Here is a 19627-nt window from a genome sequence, read left to right on the forward strand (position 1 = left end):
CCCCCCGCGCGACATACTGGGTGAAACTCCGCCATGTCTCAGACCCATGCAGCATACGTACAAACGCGAAACACCTCAAGATGGCGCCAAGAAAAACGGACTATATATCACACTACACATGCTATAGATTGGCTCGCAATTTTGACGGCGCCTTACGCTCTGATTTGGCCCGCACCAGCGCGCGCATGTAGTCGCGTGCCGCGCCGAAAGAGAAAGCCCGTGGCTTGGTGAAGAGCCGGAGCCGATGATCTTGCGTATTCAGCAACTCTGCGAGGAGTCGGCTCTTATCCTCGACGAAATCGAACGACGTCCCGATGACACCTCCCAGGCGAGCAGCCGGATGCAGCCTCGGTGATTGCCAATCTAAGTCCTCAAAAACCATTCCGGGCTTCCCGGGCAGCACTCGCTCCTTCATGGTGACCGACCACCAGTCCTTGCAGTGCCATCGGTGGGCTTTCCCACTAACAGCATGCACAAATTCCGTGGTGCCCAAAGCCAGATGAGCCCACAGGCGGTCGGCAACCACATCAATGGGAACCTCATCCAATGTGGCTTCGTGGTAAGGATCCTTGAGCCGAGAATTGAAGACGATCTCGCGTCCAGGATCGGGGATAATCATAGCTGTCACGGTGATGAATGGGGTTGATGATGGCACGCAGAACCCGGGGAAAGGAAATTCGCACGCAGGGCCCATGATCGACGGTCGGATGATGAGCAATTTATCTGAGGCGCCTGCTTCGGAAAAGCGATGGACCAACAGGCGTTCTGTGAGATGCTTGGCATACCCATAGGCCCAGGGGAAAAGGTCTTGCGACTCATACTCAGTGCTGCTGGCCCTAGTTTGGATTTCCTCCCATGCCTTCAGAGCGGATTGAGCCCAGTCCTCCGTGTCCCCACCGAGAGGGTGGATTCTCTCTCTCACAACCACGTCTGCAGCCGGGGCTTGTGGCTTCCAGAGATGCGAGTTGGAATACGCGGTTGAAATATAGACGAAGCGCTCGAGACTCACAAAATCAAGTGCTAACTCTGCCAGTGATACGGTGGGGATGATGATTGACTTTGACATTGCCGGAAGCCTACTCAAAAGATTGATCGATGATGCTGCATGGACAACGATGTGCACTGATTCTTCGAGTTTCTTCCACTCTGACTCTGAAAGACCCATTCGGGGCTGAGTAATATCCCCGTCCAGAACAGCTATCGAGTTTGCCGCCTGAAAAACTGGCTGAAAGATTGTCACTGGTAAGTGCTCGAGCCACCGTTCCAATGCTCTCCTGTGTATTGTGTTAGGTGATGATTGTTCAGGGCTGAATCGGACAACTAGGGTCACACTTACTTGCGGCCGCCGCGACAGAGAACGTAGACTTGAGCCGGAGATGCTTCAGTGAGCAAGCGGTAGAGGAGGGTTGTCCCCAGAAACCCTGTACCCCCTGTGACAAGGAGTACTTTCTTGTCGTAAGCGCTCCACATAATGACAACTCAGGCGAAAATACGGCGAGCTGAGAGAACAGAATTTCTCATTGGCGGTCAGTCTGTCGTCGGGAAATCCAAGGGAAAAATCATTCTGGGCCATCTCAGTCACCACAGAGGATTTAAATAAGAGTCTGTACTGGCTGAGCTCCCATTTCCCCAGAAATGGATTGAAATCTGGATAGCCTTGTCGACAGCGTGAGGTAGACTTGCATCGGGTGAGGGGAGAGCGATCATGACAATGTGACATCGCTTGAGCCTGACATACATTGATAAGACTGCAAGATCATGCTCGAGAGCGACACAATACCAGTCATCGATCAGCTATCATGTGGACCTTCTGCATGCAGTGTGATTTGCCACCCTGGGCTGCATTTCATTTTCTACAAACCGACAAGATGTTCCTGGTCTGTGAGAGCGCCTGTGCACACTTGATGGTACAGCGGCGACGGTCGCTTGCGACTCATAAAGGGCCTTTATTTCGATCAATTACCGCTGAATTTGCTGTCAAATGTCCATATGATCTTGTAAGTGAGCCATCTCAGGGCTAAGCGAGAAATCCGCAGCACCTATACTCTCGTCGTCTACATCAGCCCGGCCATATACACGGCTTGCGAGGTGAGCGAAGGTGCTACTGACGTTACGGCGAGCCTAGAGCTGACGAAAGTGTTTGGGCATATGACGCTTGAATATGGAATATTCGAATACAGGGCGTCCCTCGGTCTTGTGCTCTACGTTCCGGACAATATGTATTGCCTTTTCTTTATATTATTACATCATTAAAGCTGCTGGTCGCTCACCTTTCTAAGAACTCTGATTTCAGAGCAATGACTGACTGGGATTGGGGCTAACATAGGCGCGATTGCTGCAATCTGTGTGACGTCTTCATTAGCTGCCTAGATCGAGACCATCAATGCTTTCCTTGGCCCATGTGCTCTGCAAGGATTTCTTCGATCTTCAGCTGCCACATGACTCGCTAAGGCTTTTTAGGAGCTTTTTACAACCCATGCTGATTGGTGTAGTATTATGCGCAAGATCTACCACTGATGCTCTCGATCTGGATCTCTGCCGCCATGTGCGGGCCGGCGCTAGGGCCCACGGTGTCTGCTTCATTGCAGGGTGACGATTATTCTTTCCTGCAGCAAAGCGACCTATTGACCGATGTGATGACCAGGTTGAAATGGCGCACTGCCGGCGTAGAACGAGCAAGATCATAGACAATATACAGGAAGTGGGGATACACAGCTATTCTGATTTTCTTACCAAAATTTTCCTTTACACATCAGGTACTGAAGATAACTAACTACACGATAAGCTTTTGCAGGAATAGATGAGATACCCACTTCTTCTACTGTCTTATTCAGTATTCAGTAAAGAGAACAGATGATGCGAAAGTCCCAGGTGTTGCAGAGGAATATGAGCAGCCCATCACCTACATGGTAGAGAAAAGTCGCGTCTCCGCGTGATAGGTGATGCATGTTCTGCACTCAGCCATACCCACCACCCGATCTGGCACTCCGAGCCGCCAATAGCAACAGCTTTTTAGATGTTTCCTGGACATACACCCCCTCCTTTCCTGCGATGAATAAGGTACCGATATCGATGCCTTGGATCACATTGTTGCGCAAAATTGAGCTTCTCCGACAGCACAAGGGCGCCTTTCGCCAGCATGTGCTCTCGATCCACGCGGTCTTTCTCCACGAGGCGTGTCCTTCGATTTACCGTGCAACACCCACTATGTGATGCCACCGGTAAGTCAGCCAGTTTTCAGTACCACTGATATCGCTTTGGCTTTGTTTAGACAGAGCTGATTGTCCTACTTCCATTACCAACAGGAGTTCATCACATCGCAAAAGCATATCTCTCCATCCTAGGAGGAACCGCGCCGCCACCCGAGCAGCGCAAATCCCCCCCTCCGAGCACCACTCACCCTCAAACCAGATTTCTTAAACCCAACAACGACGACGACGACGACAAACGATCCCGAAAAAGACCAGATTATCATAAGATACACCCAGCACAAACGCGCCAGTTGGGCCCTCCTCGGCGCCGTCTGCCTCCGCCAACAATCCTGGGCCCACCGCCGCCCCTCATCCCGTCGCGTCCGCCACACCCTCTTCATCCCCCAAGACCACATCGACCACTAGATGAGCCATGCCCGATGCCAAAACGTCAAAGTCACCGAACATGGCCTGCTCATGGCCTTTATCTACCAGGTACGCGGAAACAAGCCCTCTCTCTGCCCCCCTTCCCCACCCACCCAAAGGTCTGCCAGTCTTAACATGAAAGACAATCCAGGCCTCCTTCTCGCCCAACTCCCCAAACGCCAACTTCAGCTTCACCATGAACTTCGAACAATACATCGCCGAGCCCCCGGACGCCACTCACGAACCCCTGGTGTCTGGTGCCCGCAATCCCCATCAACAACTCTGCATCAGTATCAGCCGCCCCGCCATCCTTAATCAATATTAGCAGCCCACATCCGCGAACCCATCCGCGCAGCCCGAGAGCCCGCCTGCCTCGCCCAGCTCCTGGCCCAGCAGACGCGGATGGGCACTACACCCGTCATCCCGCGCGCGTACGGCTCGCGGAGCCCGCATGTCGTCGTCACCGCGTGGACGAGTTTGCCGGCGTAGCGTATGAGCTCGAGGTGCAAGGCGAGAAGCCTGCGGTGGTCCAAGGGGATGTTGGCCTCTGGCAGATGCTGACAGCGTGCGGAGTGACGATGGACGATGTGCTGGTGACGTGAGAGGGGCGGATGGGCGGGTATTGGACGCAGGGGCGGTTGAGTGAGGTGGTCTAGATGCGGATGGGAATGTGCTGGAGCGATCGTCTGGGCCTGGATGAAGCAGCAGTAGCCCCCGAGAGTCTGGATGTGAAGTTGTGGTGTGGGGAGGAGGGGAGTCGTGGTATGGCTGGAGGGTGGAGCTTAGATTGTATTGTACTGTACGTGTCAGTCGATGGAAGTGGCGCCTATCAGCTAACTCGCAAACGCGATTCCTCGTACGCGGAGCAGGCTCCATCTGCTTAAAACGGAGAGAGACAGTTTAGACTCATCAGACTTCTCGATATTCAATAGCATTCTCGCGGAATTATCGCCGAAAAGTGACTGGCAAGGAAAGTCTCAATCTGATGTGCAACAAAGGGCAAGTTATCCTCCAAGCACAAACACGAAACGCCAAAACCCGTCCTTGTCCAATTCACAGTGCAGCCTGGCTCCTGGACCTTTCTTCCAAGTACTTCGTACACACATTCTCCGCCTCCTCCATCTTGTTGTTGTTAGCGAGTTCCACCGCCTTACTATGAGCCCTCTCCAACCCCTTGCTGAGCTTCACTTCAACTTGTTTCAAGTGTTCTGAGCCATACAGATTCAAGACCTTGACGAAGGACTCATACTCCAAAAATGCTAGAAGTCTTGTCGTTTAGTCCCACTCCATAATGACGGCTGATGTGATCAAGAAGGCAGGAAAACTTACTTTCCTCGCTCCACTGCGGAGCAAATCCATACAGACTCCTAAAAGTGCCATCGTCCGACTGATTCTTCCTCTGAGAAATCTTCAAATCGGTGAGGAAATCAGCGTCGTGCCCTAGCTCACGGCCCACCCTTGCTCGGTCCTTCCACTCCCCAGCGCGCAAGAAGCCGCCTCGGTTCCTCGCGAGATTGTCCTGGTTCCTGTGAGGGATACAGAAAGGCCTCCCAGGAATTTGCCGGTGTTGTGCGTCGGGACTCTTCTGAGCCCCTATTCTCGCTTCGAGCCCATCGATCCGCGCCTCGAGAGCTTTTGCGTAACTCCTGGCACAGGGACAGTCCTTCTCGTAGTCCTTAATGAGTCCCTGGAAATATTCAAGCCTTTTGGTTAGTCTTTTAAAATCCTTGCTAAGATTTTGGAGTTCATTCGTGATCATTCGGAACTCGAACTGTCGATCAGCTCTGTCAGCTTTCACCTCGAGCATCGTTTTTGAAAGGTCGGCGCGGGTCACGTGGCTATCAAATTCGTAGTCATCTACTGCCTCTTGCATGATGGTCAAGTCATGCTTGACATCTCCAAGCTCATTTCGCAGCGAATCGACTTCATCCTCCAGCCCCTTGACCCTGACCACTCTTGGATCAAGGGTGGCGGAGGAGGATGGTCGGTCATGTACATCCTCCGCCATCATCGCGTGGCCATTATCTTTGGACATCTGGAGAGTCCGGTGGATTGCATCCAGTCTAGTAAGGCCTTCAGGGAACGCTTGGGCAGGGCGACGTAGATTCCGGCTCCGAAAGCTTGCTGTGCCTCCTGCTGAATGAGGTCCATGTTCCACATCGTCCCCATCGCCGGCGACATGGTCGTTCTCTGGAGGCTGGTCGTTGGTATTGATTTCAGGCTCGTGGGCATCCGTGTCCTTCTCAACAGGGTGTTGATCCGACGGGCGAGTCATGCTGTGCTGGCAAAGTGTTAGTGTCAAATTATCTGCACTATCTAAGCACAAGCGAAGGAACTACGTACCACAAATGAGCAATCCGAGATAGACCCTGAGACTAACACTGTCGCTAAAGGAATGGGACTGGTCGGCCAAAAGAGAAAGCAGGTAAGAGAAACAACCTAAGCGAGGCTGCGCGTAACTAAAAACAGAGATTGGAAGAGCTTTTGGAGCACAGAGAAGGATCGCAGAGTCGATGACCACAGAAGTTAGAAGTAAACAGATGTGGGAACTAGATTTCAAGAATATCGATGAAGAAGCCTGCTCGAAAAGGGATAAAATGTAGCAACTCGAGCTTTGTTCAGTGTGCGCTGTCGAGCGAAGGAAAGGATGGAGAATGGAGGCAGGATCAGGAGGATGTGAAGGATCTCCAGATACTTATGTTCCGCTGCATCCTGAAAGACAGCAGTGAGCTTCTCGCCGTGCAACCGATCTTGCCAGCCAGGCTTCTTTGTCTGGCTTGGGCAATTTGTGAGACATGACAGCGACGAAGTGGACACTCACATCGGATGAGCCGAGCTGTATGGAACCACATCGTCGAGTTACCCGTGAGCCCATAATGTCTGGAACGTTGGCAGCGGAGAACGGGGCTGGTCGTTTGCATCTGATGAGGTAGATTCAGTCTGAGACACTCGTTGCAAGGATCCCCATACTTCTCAGGAGGTCTCCTGGCTCTGGCCAAAGCCAACCGTTGTGGCCGTACTTGCAAATCAACTAGCGGTCAGGCCTTCTTCTGGAATTGAAGGCATGTTGTGAATAGCCACATCCATCATATTGATGCAATGATGATGAATATGCTTCTCATAATGAGCTGGGGGTCTGCAGATAGAGGGAGGACGGGGAAGAGAAGAGAAGAGAGGAGAAAGAGATGGGATTGGAAGAACAGGCCTGGCCCTTCCAGGCATCTTTCTAAGTACCCAGTAGTCTCCTTAGCTGCTACAAGACAACTACGCCTCAGGACACCACTAATCTCCATACCGCTTATGCTATTGAGTTCAAACCATGACTTCCCACATCCATTGCAAGATTGATGATCCCTACGAGAAAATGCCACATATCTGGATCAGTGAAGGAGATTTGGAGTCAGGAAAAGCGCACAAGCGAGAAGCCAAATCCATTCATCAGATGAAAGGTGTTTCCTTACTACCGAGTACTCTTGATTTTGACGCAGCACTAACTATTGTTTTCTGATAGATCTGAGCAGTATCTACAACGCAGACGATATCTACACAATTCACAAACCCTCGTGACAGCCCCTATTACGAAGAACTATACAAAACATCCACCCGTAAGTGATACAACAACCTAAAACATACAACATACAACGCACAACGTCCACCATACCTCGCTACTCGGAAAACATGATAATGTAAACCAAATGAGCAGACACGACTTCATCTACGGCGCTAAAGATACTCGACAGCACACCATCTCAGAAAGCTTCCACCCCCGCGGCCATCCGACGAATGGTATCCTATACCTTAACGCTGTCAATCTAAGGTCCGCACTCACATCGACGTAGTCTGGACTAGTCCATCCCAGCAACCCAGAGACAGCCATGCTCACGAACTTGGAATAATCTCTCCAACCCATCTCGTGATCCAAGAGCCCATGAGAGCCGAGAACGCTTGCTTACCCACCTGCAGCTGCACGAACACCATTGCCACTTGGAAAATGACAAGGTCAACCCAGGACTGCTCCTCCCCCTTGCAGTTGGTGAGTAGCACCGTCTCCTGGAGACTGCTTCTCAGTCATACTGCCCTAATCCGAGCTTCGACCCTTGCAGGCAGCAAGGGGTACAGTGACGACCTGACCTTCGGGTCAAGTCATCTAAGCACTCGAGCAAATCTAGAAGTATGATCGTAGTTTGTCTAACATGTTTTGCAAAAATAAAATAGATACGACCCAAGACTAGGCCTCGACTGTCGGTGACTTCCTGCATGCCAGCTTGTTTGAAGCATATAAAGCATGTTTGACTGTGATCTACACCAAAATATCGACACTTTGTATTATCACAAGACTATGCGATACAAAAGAAGTTGATCCTGATAAAAGACCGAGCTATAAGGGCCATAGTTGCGTCTTGTGACCTTGCGATCTCCGCGAATAAGGTGAAAGAAGTGTTGAAATCCGCGTAAGGCTACTGCTACTGCATTGACAATGCAGTAGCAGAGTGAGGGAGACTTGCATCAGGTGAAGGGAGAGCAATCATGACGATGTGACATCGCTTGAGTCTAATATGCATTGACAAGACTGCAAGATCATGACTGAGGGCGACACGATCCCAATCATCGATCAGCTATCATGTGGACCTTCTGCATGCTGTGTGATCTGCAGATACTGACTCTAAACGAGGACATTGCTTTTTTCGCTCCTGTATTAGACTTGATTTGTCTCACCAATGGGGCCAAATGACCCAACACAAGCACTAGTTATACCTTGAAATTGTAAGACGTATCTACCAATTTGCTATACCCTAAGCAGAAGGAAGGGTCATTCTAGACCTAGTTGTGGGAGATCCATAAGGTCCGGAATCTGCCCTATGCTAGGTAGCATTTGAGCTGGATTTTTAGACAGACGATTATGGTAAGGGATGTATGTACCTAGTACAGCCTCATACTACTCAAACTACCGGACTAGTTCGGACTTCCGACCAATAATCCCATCCTGCTCCTCTTTGGTCAAGCAAATCCCAAACCTCTCCTGGAGCACCCGCACGCGATCCTCCTCAGTACGACATATCTCGACCAGGACCGACTTGCCCCCGAGATTCTCTTTCACTTTGTCTTGGTCCAGTATGGTCTTGCCGTAGATGTTGCTACCGTCGCGCAGGAACTTGATCACGAGGAGGTTGGAAGTCAGGAAGCACCGCGGGTGCTGACTCGTATAGTAACTCATGACTTCAAAGTCGCGATGCAGGAACTCGGTCTCGGGAAAGGCATAGGCCGGAGTCCAAGGGCCGTCGGGGGCATTGCGGAACCGGTAGATCCACAGGCGCTGCTTCGCGTCGGTAAGCCCGTCAATGGTGTCGTACCCCAGTTGCAGCTCTTGAGTGCCGATATTCGTGGTGATTGGCCCCGCCGCAAGAGGTAGGGGGGTCGTGGGCCCATCGCCACCATAGCCCACATCAACCAGGTACCGGGATTGATCGGCAAGAGTGACGATGTTCACGGCATGTTCCCTATCAGCCAGCCAGAATCAGCGGGAGAGGGGGGAAACAAGTGGCTGCTGTGCGGCCTTCATAACACACACACACACACACACACACACTTACCAGCCTGACCACCCGGGAGAGCTGCTCCTGGAATCACGATACAGTCTGGCCCCGGCGAGGTACACTTGAAAGCCTAGGAGGGAAAGAATATGATGAAGAAAAATATTGTTCTCCATACAGTATCCACCGCGGCCCCTCTCGACAAATTTGTGATAGATATCAGTGACCCCCAGGGAAATATGCGCTGAAGGGGCATAGTGTAGCGCAATGTTCTCGTAGGGGATGGTTGACACATGATAGGTGTGGATGGCCGTTAGCAGGGCGATATCCAACCTCGGATTCCGATCTCGTCGGTACACATGGGGTAACTGGATATGTTCAAAGTATCGATCAACCTGATCTGGGGTCAGACAAGGGATGGTTTCTGTCATGGTGGCTCATCCAGAGATTTGAATTGATAGAAAGATTTCCCCGCCCCCCCTAAAGGAGCCGAGGGGAGTTGGAGAGTTATAAAACACGCTGACCCCGCTGTCCACCATATACGCCAATGACAACCAGAATTCGCTTCAAGAAGACCTTTGAAAAAGTGGGGCCGTGACTGATGCACTGCGTGGCTGGGTTCTAGTTGTATGTCCCTATGACGATGAAGAAGTTGGATTTTAGTCCAGTTATAAACATACGGATTTTTCGAGCTACGGAGAGATTTGATGGGATCATTGTCTATTCTTCTTTAACGAGTTTGTGATTGCTTCTGTACGTCGAAACCGTGCACTTATGCTTCCTGGAAGGGGGTCTCGTAAGGCCGTTCAGCCTGAGGCGTAAGCCTTGCCAAATGCCGTCGATATCCATCTTCGAAGTCGAATAGCGCTGCGTGCGAGGTCACGCGGTTCTGAGGTTCATTAGCTATTATCCTTGTCGAAGAACTAGCCCAATAGATTTAGACCTACATCATATACCACCACAGTACCTGGCCTCCATCGAAGCCGCACCTGAAGATCGTGAGAGAAGGCTGTTTGGTCAAATAAAAACTTGAGTAGCAGGTCCGACTCTTCTTTCTTGAGCCCGACTATTCGCTTGGTGACTAGAGCGTTCATCAGCAATAGAATACGATTCATTTAAGGCAGATTCTTATACTTACTGACTTCGTTTACGAAGATGGCCTTCTCCCCAGTTGCCTATTTTTGTAGATTAGTTTTTATTTTTATTGCCAGGCTTTGACAGGTTATCACGCTTCATACTTACCGGATGAGTGCGGATAATTGGATGTGCCGTGGTGATGGCTGGCCGGCGCGAGTTGCCCCCCTCACTCTGGATATGTTCCGCACTGGTGTGCTCAGCCTTGAGTCCATGTAGCCTCTGACGGAATTCAGGAGAAAGCCTTTGGTAAGCCTGAACCATATCCGCGAAGATAGTATCACCTCCACTTGGAGGTCCATCTAGGACGTATAGAAAGGTAGTGCCCGGCGGCTGCTCTTCGAAGCTCAGGTCGGAATGCCAGTAGACAGCGCTATTGCGCGAACGCAAGGCATTCGCACAAGTTTGGGCCTCGGGGCCACGGTGAACGACATGGATTTCAGGATAGCCTTTCGGGGCAGCCGAGGTAGGATGCATGAGGTGACGGCCAAAGTAGCCGCCGTACTCGAGGGCGTCATCGATGGATAGATGGGCGAAATCTTGATCTCGGAAGGCTGCATCAACCAGATCCCTGTTAGCCACACATGCCTGCACACTTTGACGCCCATTCATGGAAGGGGGCATCGCAATTCACCTACCTACAACCTTTCGTTGGGCAACAAATAGGGCCAGCTGGTCTTTGCCCTTGTTCGTTAACTGACTTAGTTGGATGCCGCTCACCTCGGAGCCGAACTGGGGAGTCAGATGCTCAATAACACCAGCTCCTGGGGGAAAGAGGTCAGGGAAGGTAGAATCGGCATTTTTGCCATGCTCATGGTGTTCGAATGGCTCCAGTGGCGGATATCTTCTGAAAATCAGCGCTGCCAGACAGGGTGTGTGGGCTGCAAGGACGATTAATCTTGCCAGTCAGGATTACCTTTGTAGCTCTGGAACCGGGAGATAGTTGGGGAAGGATGCTGGTACCTGATCCATTGTATGGATGTTCGGCTCACCACCTGTGTCTGGTCTCCGTCAAATACTGCACGAGCAAGGTACTGAATTGGTCTTGGGTGAGTGCGGTAACCCCTCTATGATAAGTGATAAGAGAACTAAATTCTGCGTGATAATGAGAAAAGAAAATGTAATGGTCATTGAAGAGAAACATTAGCTCGTACCGACCGAGTCAAGTGAAAGCCCTCCATTCCTTTCCCCTCTCGTTTCCACCGCCACGATCTGACTATACTCCATAAACCGGACATCCAAAGCAACATCTAGGAATATCTACTATGGTAGGGCGGGAAAACATTGATCCCTGTGGGGATCGTTGTAAATCATATCCTTTTTACGAATAGCATGTGGCCAGCCTCTTGCACAGTGGGTCCCAATGGTTACACTCGCGAGTCACACCCTATAATCGGGCTTTCCGACGATCTTCTTCACGAGCTGAATCTTAGCACTATCGAACTCTAAAATGTGGATTAGAAGCTGGCATATTGTGGGGCGTTATATTTCGTCTTGAGTAAATCCAACAACAATACTGTAATCGAATACACAAAGGTGGTATATATAATGCCCTGCTCTACCATCTCGTGCTGGTCTTGCTACTAGAGTTTACAGTGATCTTGGAGAACCCCCTCTGTCTTCACAACCAATCATTTTCTGAAGAGATACCACGATGGGACTTGACGCCCATGCGCAAAAGGTGTTCGACGCGATCACCACACGATTGCAGGTTGTCAGCGATGAACGCATCAAGAGGAAGCTGCAGGAAGGAGGAAAGGTATCTGGCTACTGGGGTAATTAAGCCCAGCTGCTCTTGAGGTCGAAATGTTAGTAGCTTACCCTATTTTTTTTTTCCATAGGCACGGCGCCCACTGGACGACGTAAGTGCCAAAAGACCTTGGGACTTCCGTAACCCGCTTACATAGAGGAAAATCCGTAGCACACTTTGGCTATATGGTTCCTTTGGTAAAAGTTGCTGAGTGTGTGGCAGCCGGTTGCGAGGTCAGTTCTTCACAACGTGGTTCCACCCCGCCGAATCCGTGTTAACAAATCCAAAAAAAAAAAAACCGATAGGTGACAATCTACCTGGGAGACTCATATGCATATCTCGTCAATTATGACGTTTCACAAGAAGTAGTCGCCCATCGGACACAGTATTACCGTTTCCTGATTGCTGCCATCCTTCGAGCTATTGGAGTCGACATGTCCAAAATAACCTTTGTGGCTGAATCCACCTACACCTCAACTCCGCCGTTCTGCAAGGACCTAGCGCGGGTGCTGGTTCATTCTTCCCAAGCAGACATCAAAATGGTCGGTCTCGAGGTCACTACGGCCCACATGATGAGTCCACTGTTGTGCCCGGTCTACCAGGCGCTCAGTGAAGTTTACATTGGTGGTGACTTTCAACTTGGTGGCGTGGATCAGGTGAGGGAAGCAGAACATTCCCTCTTAAACGCTGTTGCTTAGTACTGATCTTCCTTGATTCATCCAGCTCGGTATGTTCGCCTATGCTGACAAAGTCCTCCCTCGTGTCGGCTACGAGCCTGTATCGCATCTGGCCAACGTGATCGTTCCCGGATTACACAAGGGCAAAATGTCGTCGTCTGCCTTGGCAGACACCAAGATCGAGTGGTTGGATTCACCAGACACAATCAAGAAGAAGTTCGAAGGCATTTCATGGGCAGAGCGTGATGGCCCAGCTGCCACGGCCGTCTTGCCAATGCTCCAACATTGTCTCTTCCCTCTCTATCATCTGGGCGCTTTGGGCGACAAAAAAATCACCACCCAGCTGGTGGATGGTTCCGCCAAAGAATACACCACGTATGAGGAGCTAGAGCGAGACTTACAAGCCGGACAATTGGGATTAGGAACGCTCCAACCAACCATCATCGCGCTCATCAACCACGTTCTGCGTCCGATCCGGGCCGAGCATGCCACAAATCAAGAATGGAGACTCGCGGAGAAGCTGGCCTATAGTTAGTATTTAGTATAAGTTCCAGACTGGAAATAGTACCATGGATCTGTTATTGTAAATACTGAATGACCGCGTAACTTTTGGGGTTCTGTAAACTGAGGTTGTCTCCCACTCCCTCAGCTCGGGCTGCTCAACCGACCCACTCATTCAAGATCGAGGCGCTTGGCTCTAGACTGCTGTGATCTACCTGAATGGTTTCCCACGTAATACTACTAATGGTTAAGTCAAGTCCCTAGCTAACTAGGGTCCCCACCTACAGGCATGCGAAAACCCGTCGAATTCTGCCGCTCCCCATATCAATGCTGACTGGTCCGATCTTCTCAAGCCCCACTAGCAGTCTGGCACGGCATTTGCAGTTCAAGCCCGTAGGTTGAGGATGGGTTCCGATCCTAAATCTAATCTATGAAACAGAGCAAGTATCAGAGTTATACAGCTGACATAGAAAATTCTCGATGACTGAATATATTTTTTCAATTTATTTTTATCCTACAGCATGTTTTTGACGGGTAACTCGCGGGTTTACCAGCTCGGAGTTTAGGTCCAACATTGGAAATCGACCCGTGGCGGGGTCTAGAAATGATCGAGTTACGCAGTAAAGGGATGTCATTGCCGAACTGTAGTCTATGTTGAGCTTGCCCACGCCGATCTCCTCCCCCCCCTCTAGCCCCAATTCAATTCATCTAGCGCTTGGGCGCAAGTAATAGCTAACCATGTATCGTTCATGAGCGCCATCACTAGGCTGCGCCACCTTGTGGAGGCAGGAATGGAGTCTGCCACCGGTTTGCTTCTGAAGCGAATTAGCCACATTGACTAGAACGTGTCCATCTCGCTCCTCAGCCCATCCCCACTCTCCGGTGATCGGGTCACAGATCTGGCTTGCCATTTCCGTGCTCCATAGAAGGGTCAGAGTGCCGTTGTCAGTGTGTGTCGTATCTGGGAATTCATCCATCCGCTCGACAGTCGGGATCTCAATCAGTTTTAACCCCGAGTCATTGCTCTGGGTGTCTGAGTGGCTTGTCTCTAGATGGGCATCACCAGCGAGGCCCAACACGTCTGATAGATTGCGTACGAGCGTCAGGGCTAGATCGTGGCAGTCGGCGGTGAAGCGCGTCAACAACTCCTTGTGGGTTGCAAGCTGACCCGGACAGGCTAACTGGGAACTTGCAAGCTCCTCGCGAGCGAGCTGAATTTGTGGATCAATGTTAGAGTTTTTTTTCCCCCCTCGACATTGGCGGTGGATGAAACCCGGTCTCAATATCACTTACTTCAAAGGTTTGATACCCATGGCCAGGTTTGTATCTGTGCAAAGGTTAGCAGGCCCTGGAACGTGTTTGGAACAGATTGTGGACTTGCCCTCGATCAATATCGGCCCTGAAGTGCTCCTGCTTCGCCTGCGACGGTTGATCGAAGTAATCTTTCGTAACTTGATACACCTGCGCCAGATCCGCTCGTATCTGCTTTCCAGCGACTCCTCGCAAGTCCACATGGAAAAACCCGGGGCTTTGCGCGCCCTGTAGAAGCTCTTGGATTGACTCCGGGTCCTTCGCTAGAAGTCGATCTAGGCTGACCGATCGTAAAGGGGTATAAGTGCTTGGTGATATAGTGGTAGCCATTGCGATGGTGTTAAGCAAACTAAGGAGGGAGATTTTGCCAAAGGAGATAGGCTAAAGAGAGATGGAAGAATAATGTGCTTCGTACAAAAAATGGCGTAAAAACATGAGCTTTATACTTTGCTAGTGTAGGGGCCGCTATTCTCATGAAACCACAGTAATGATATTACGGGTCGAACGATTGGACAGTCAAGCCCTCAACTCACTCCATAGCGGATCATGAGTCAATTCATCGACCAGCTTGCGAGAGAGATCTCTTGGGTGAAGTCTGCTCAGCTGGCTTGTGGTTGTACATGCTCAGCTCTGAGCGTCAATCACATAAATCACAATGCCTGATAACGAACGGAATCTTCGCCACCCCACAAATGGTGGAGGCTCGTGAAGTCAGTTCTCTCAGCCAGCTAGGCTATAACCCTTTTCTTGAAAAAAAAAAGAATTCGTATGTATATTTCCAAGTGTCTTAGTGTTCGGACATAGCCTTTCGGAATATCAGGGAAAATTCTACAGCGCCCCACCCGTTGGTATATGATCGGAAGCAGAAGCGTTTTGAGGTAATATTCCTTTAACCCACGCAACTGACTACAAACTCAAGAGGTGTGTGTGTGTGTGTGTGTGTGTGTGTGTGTATACCGGCCATCACTCGCGTTTAGGCTATTTGCGCTGAACTGGTCGTCAGCGCCAAACAAATATGCCTTTCTCTGGAACAGTTCTCTCCATTGCTGCCGCGGTGTCCTTGATCTTTGCCTTGTATACTTTGTTGAGAGGGGCTCCCAAACGAGCAGTGCAGCAGAAGCCCTACAATGCAGGAATCGATGCACAGGAGAAGCGCCAATTACTCCATGATCCCATTGGCAGTATGTGTCCCGGATCGGGACGTACCATCGACTACTATCAATCCCTCTTTTTCAAACTGCACAACATCGAAGATCACCAAGGAATACTACCCGAAGCCCGAGAGCTACTTCTTTCCTTGCTGTCGGAAGCAATCGCATCCAACCCCCCCGAGAAACACAGTGATGTCCTTGCCATCGAGGTCTACAACGAAGACCAATTGCTCGCATTCGTACATGACAGTCACAGGGAGGTCGGTGAAGCGTACAAAAAGTACATTGCGGGCCGGGAAGCGGGAGGCCCGCGGCTCCTCGCAGAAGATCGCGAACAAGCGGTGGTGTTATTGACCCAGTTGGCACCTCTCAAGCTGGTGGACGGTGCCTGGCTGGGACATATTCATCACATCACCACGCCATTTGAACTTCGACCCATCACGACGCAGCTCTGGTAAGTGCTCTCGGAGGAGCTCGGCGATGGGTCACTGCACCTCCACCATGCACATATCTATAACAACCTCTTGCGTGATCTAGGGGTGCGCTTGCCAGCACCGTATGAGCCAAGTTTCATAGATCCCGCGCTCCAGATGAAGAGCCTTGGCGCATGGAAGGCGGCAGTAGTTCAGCTTCTTGCTTCGCTATTTCCCGACGAGTTCTTGCCTGAGATTCTGGGGTACAACCTGCACTTTGAAGGGCTGAACCTAGAAACCATGGTCCTGTCGAGAGAGATTCAGGAACTCAAGCTAGATGCGCAATATTTCCTACTCCATGTTTCCATTGATAATGCCCACTCTGGGCACGCCATGATGGCTGCACATGCAGTCACGGAGTACCTCTCCCACATTCGGAAGAATGAGGGGTCTCACGCGGCCAACACAGCGTGGAAGCGCATCCAGGCGGGCTATATGCTGTCCTCAAATCAGTCAAGACACGTTCAGAGGGACATATCTTCGTTGTCGGCAGAAAAAGTCCACTGGAACATGGCTTCAGATGAGACTCTCATCCCGGAAGTTGATACTTACAATATTGCACAACTGCTAGCAGGTAAGGCTGCTGTGTCGAACAAGTTGCATTCCGGATGTCGTGCCCGAATTGGTGGAATGCCGTTGGCCGAATGGCTAGAGTCAAGCCTCGGTCAACCCAAGAGCCAGATGCGAGATGCGCTCCGCGAGTTGAGCAATGCTTCCCCATGGATTGTCAAGGGCGATCCCGAACGAAGCAGGTTGATCCGTGAGCTCAAAGTCGGGGGCAAGATGTTTGGTGCGTTTACCGTGGGTGAGATTGAGCATCTGAAGAACTGGATCATCTCCCTGGGTCAGAACGAGCAAAGACACAAAGCGTATTGGGACTTCACAGGTCGAAGCCAAGACGACCGTTTTGGTCCTACCTCCCTGGTCACCACACGTTCACCGTCGGCATCAATTCCATTTTCTGCCGATCTCACACTCGATGAATCCGTCTTCAAAGCGCCTTTGCAATACCGTCCAATCAAGTCTAGCGATTGCAAAATAATTTTGCCTTTATGGTTTGCGCACATATCGCTCCTAGAGTCAGTGGTCAGCATTCCCACACGTGTTGCCTCGGAGCTCGGGGCAGCCATAATTCGGGCTTTGCGCGCTCAGTACAACTTCAGTCCGGAATCGGATGGTGTGACTGGGATGGACGAAGTGAATCGAGCTAGCATGCCAGATCTGGTTGATATTGGGATTGAAATCATCCATCGTCAAGGATTTGCACCTTTGCCAAGATCGATCTCGGATATTCTGAGGGCGTGGCCTTCAACATCTGCAGAGATGCTCCTAAGCGCGTCGAATGCACCTGTGAGGAACCTAGATGTCCTGCTGGGGATGTCATTGGCCTTTCTGGGCCTCCAGTGGTCGGTCCTACGCTCTCCTGCACTCCTGTCCCATCGCAGCCGGTCTGCTTTGAAGAACATCGTTGACCGCGAAACCTCGTGTTTACAAGTGGCGTATGAGCTTCTCCGACAGGACAGTCAAAGAATGCAGGCTTTTACCAAAGGTTATCAATTAGCCCAAAGCATACTTGGGGAGACCTTGGGAGCGGCCGAATAGCACTAATAACCGAATAGACACATTTCATAAGCCTGTAGTACCCGTGAAATATGCATATCAGTGTAATCTCGCGCGCGTGAACCACTTCAGGAATAGAAGAAGTAGGAGTTGGCATAGATATCTATCAATACCCAGTAAGACCGAATTGAATGTTTCAACACCTTAGCTAAGTAGTATATTAAGGCTTGATAGACTGGTAGAGTAGTAGAATTAACAGATTAAATTGTAGAATAATCTATGACTATCTTTTTTTAATCTTTACTTAGCTCTTCAAATTAGACTATTCTTAGATGAATAAGAATACAATATAGCTTGAAAAGCTATAAACAGAATGAGAAACAGATAGAATGTTAATCTTCATTACATGTAGGGCAGTTGAAACAGATATCAAAACAGATAGCACAGTAAAGCAGATAAAATAGATAAAACAAATAGAAACAGATACACAGGACTTGTACAATTACAAATTTGAAAATAGCTAAATTTAAGTTAATTAATCCGGGAGTCTGCAGATAGAGGGAAGACGGGGAGGTGAAGAGAGGAGAGAGAGATGGGATTGGAAGAAGAGGCCTGGTCCTTCCAGTCATCTTACTAGGTACCTAGTACCTAGTAAACCCCCTAGCTGCTAACAGTACAACCACACCCCGGGAAACTACCAATCACTATACCACTTTTGCGGCTGAGCTTAGCCCACCCATCCCTAAGCATCTGATCAGCTTTCAATGCGAACCACATTCATTGCAAAGCTGCTGATCACTGCAACAACGTGCCACAGATCTGAACAAGCGAAGGAGATTTGGAGTCAGGAAAAGCGCACAAGCGATGAATCGAAACCCATCCATCAGATAAACGGTATTTCCTTACTACTCCTCATTTCGACGCAACACTAACCATTGGTTTTTGATAGATTTGAGCAGTATCTACAACGCAGACGATACCAATACAATTCACAAACCCTCGTGACAGCCCTTATCACGAAGAAGTACACAAAGACATCCACTTGTAAGTGATACAACGACCTAAAACACACAACACACAACACACAACGTCCACCACACCTAGCTACTCCGGAAACATGGTAATAGAAACTAGATGAGCAGACACGACTTCATCTACGACGCTAAAGACACTCGGCAGCCTTCTTAGGAGAGCACACCATCTCAGAAAGCTTCCACCCCCACGGCCATTAGACGAATGGCAGCCTATACCTTAACGCTGTCAATCTAAGGTCCGCACTCACATCGACATAGTCTAGGCTAAGGTAGTCCATCCCAACAACCCAGAGACGGCCATGAGAACCCAGAACGCTTGCTTGCCCACTTGCAGCTGCACGAACATCATTGCCACATGGGAAAATGACAAGCTCAACCCGGGACTGCGACTCCCCCTTGCAGTTGGTGAGTAGCACCGTCTTCTGGAGACTGCTCCTCAGTCATACTGTCCGGTCTGAGCTTCGACCCTTGCAGGCAGCAAGGGGTACAGTGACGACCTGAGCCTTCGGGTCAAGCCATCTTAAAATAGATACGACCCAAGACTAGGCTTCAACTGTCGTGACTTGCTGCCTGCATGCCAGCTTGTTTAAAGCACATCGAGCATATTTAATCATAATGCACATGAAGTGATCGACGCTTTGTATTATCACCAGAAAATGCAACACAAAAGAAGTTGATTCTGACAAGGGACCGAACTAAGATGACAATAGTCGCGTCTTGTGACCTTGCAATCTTCGCCAATGAGGCGAAAAGAGAGTTGAAATCTGTGTAGGGCTACTGCTACTGCATTGACAATGCACTGGGAAATACTTAAACAGTAGTTCAATTGCAATGAATAAGCGTAACAATACCTCGTCCCTCTTAGCTTACATCAACAGCAAGAATAAA

The 19627-nt window shown here is 50.1% G+C and overlaps 7 protein-coding genes across 7 annotated transcripts; 2 read left to right on the forward strand and 5 right to left on the reverse strand.

Annotated features, from left to right (window-relative positions):
- Window positions 1–121: 121 nt before the first annotated feature.
- BO72DRAFT_478266 (male sterility domain-containing protein) lies at window positions 122–1470 on the reverse strand (the record flags this gene model as incomplete). The annotated part of the gene is made up of 2 exons (XM_040947490.1): window positions 122–1274; window positions 1337–1470. The coding sequence occupies 2 exons, from the start codon at window positions 1468–1470 to the stop codon at window positions 122–124; spliced, it is 1287 nt and encodes a 428-aa protein (XP_040800086.1).
- Window positions 1471–4629: 3159 nt separating this feature from the next.
- On the reverse strand, window positions 4630–5892 carry BO72DRAFT_528711 (uncharacterized protein; the record flags this gene model as incomplete). The annotated part of the gene is made up of 2 exons (XM_040950198.1): window positions 4630–4876; window positions 4947–5892. 2 exons carry the CDS (start codon window positions 5890–5892, stop codon window positions 4671–4673), a joined length of 1152 nt encoding a protein of 383 aa, XP_040800087.1. The 3' UTR covers window positions 4630–4670.
- Window positions 5893–8562: 2670 nt separating this feature from the next.
- On the reverse strand, window positions 8563–9581 carry BO72DRAFT_512157 (arylamine N-acetyltransferase family protein; the record flags this gene model as incomplete). The annotated part of the gene is made up of 2 exons (XM_040949429.1): window positions 8563–9115; window positions 9209–9581. Coding segments are annotated over 2 exons (926 nt in total), but the record flags the coding sequence as incomplete, so codon positions are not given.
- Window positions 9582–9920: 339 nt separating this feature from the next.
- On the reverse strand, window positions 9921–11257 carry BO72DRAFT_512163 (TauD/TfdA dioxygenase family protein; the record flags this gene model as incomplete). The annotated part of the gene is made up of 6 exons (XM_040949430.1): window positions 9921–10037; window positions 10096–10229; window positions 10287–10323; window positions 10391–10836; window positions 10921–11129; window positions 11199–11257. Coding segments are annotated over 6 exons (1002 nt in total), but the record flags the coding sequence as incomplete, so codon positions are not given.
- A 590-nt stretch (window positions 11258–11847) lies between these two features.
- On the forward strand, window positions 11848–13310 carry BO72DRAFT_512166 (Tyr-tRNA synthetase). Its single transcript, XM_040949431.1, has 5 exons — window positions 11848–12057; window positions 12124–12144; window positions 12204–12265; window positions 12338–12688; window positions 12756–13310. Exons 1-5 carry the CDS (start codon window positions 11937–11939, stop codon window positions 13242–13244), a joined length of 1044 nt encoding a protein of 347 aa, XP_040800090.1. The 5' UTR covers window positions 11848–11936; the 3' UTR covers window positions 13245–13310.
- Window positions 13311–13914: 604 nt separating this feature from the next.
- Window positions 13915–14851, reverse strand: BO72DRAFT_380604 (putative oxidoreductase, 2OG-Fe(II) oxygenase family; the record flags this gene model as incomplete). The annotated part of the gene is made up of 3 exons (XM_040941395.1): window positions 13915–14421; window positions 14504–14537; window positions 14577–14851. 3 exons carry the CDS (start codon window positions 14849–14851, stop codon window positions 13915–13917), a joined length of 816 nt encoding a protein of 271 aa, XP_040800091.1.
- Window positions 14852–15536: 685 nt separating this feature from the next.
- BO72DRAFT_459801 (iron-containing redox enzyme family protein) lies at window positions 15537–17747 on the forward strand (the record flags this gene model as incomplete). The annotated part of the gene is made up of 3 exons (XM_040946435.1): window positions 15537–16126; window positions 16210–16228; window positions 16263–17747. The coding sequence occupies 3 exons, from the start codon at window positions 15537–15539 to the stop codon at window positions 17745–17747; spliced, it is 2094 nt and encodes a 697-aa protein (XP_040800092.1).
- Between the last annotated feature and the right edge of the window lie 1880 nt (window positions 17748–19627).

This window comes from Aspergillus fijiensis, assembly GCF_003184825.1.
Source record: "Aspergillus fijiensis CBS 313.89 unplaced genomic scaffold BO72scaffold_31, whole genome shotgun sequence".
NCBI classification, from domain to species: Eukaryota; Fungi; Ascomycota; class Eurotiomycetes; order Eurotiales; family Aspergillaceae; genus Aspergillus; species Aspergillus fijiensis.

Bases quoted from the DNA above. Each gene is read 5' to 3' on its own strand.
- BO72DRAFT_512166 (XM_040949431.1), top strand. From the start codon at position 11,937: ATGGGACTTGACGCCCATGCGCAAAAGGTGTTCGACGCGATCACCACA. The intron at 12,058-12,123 runs GTAATTAAGCCC...TTTTTTCCATAG, and splicing joins AAAGGTATCTGGCTACTGGG to GCACGGCGCCCACTGGACGA. The intron at 12,689-12,755 runs GTGAGGGAAGCA...TGATTCATCCAG, and splicing joins AACTTGGTGGCGTGGATCAG to CTCGGTATGTTCGCCTATGC.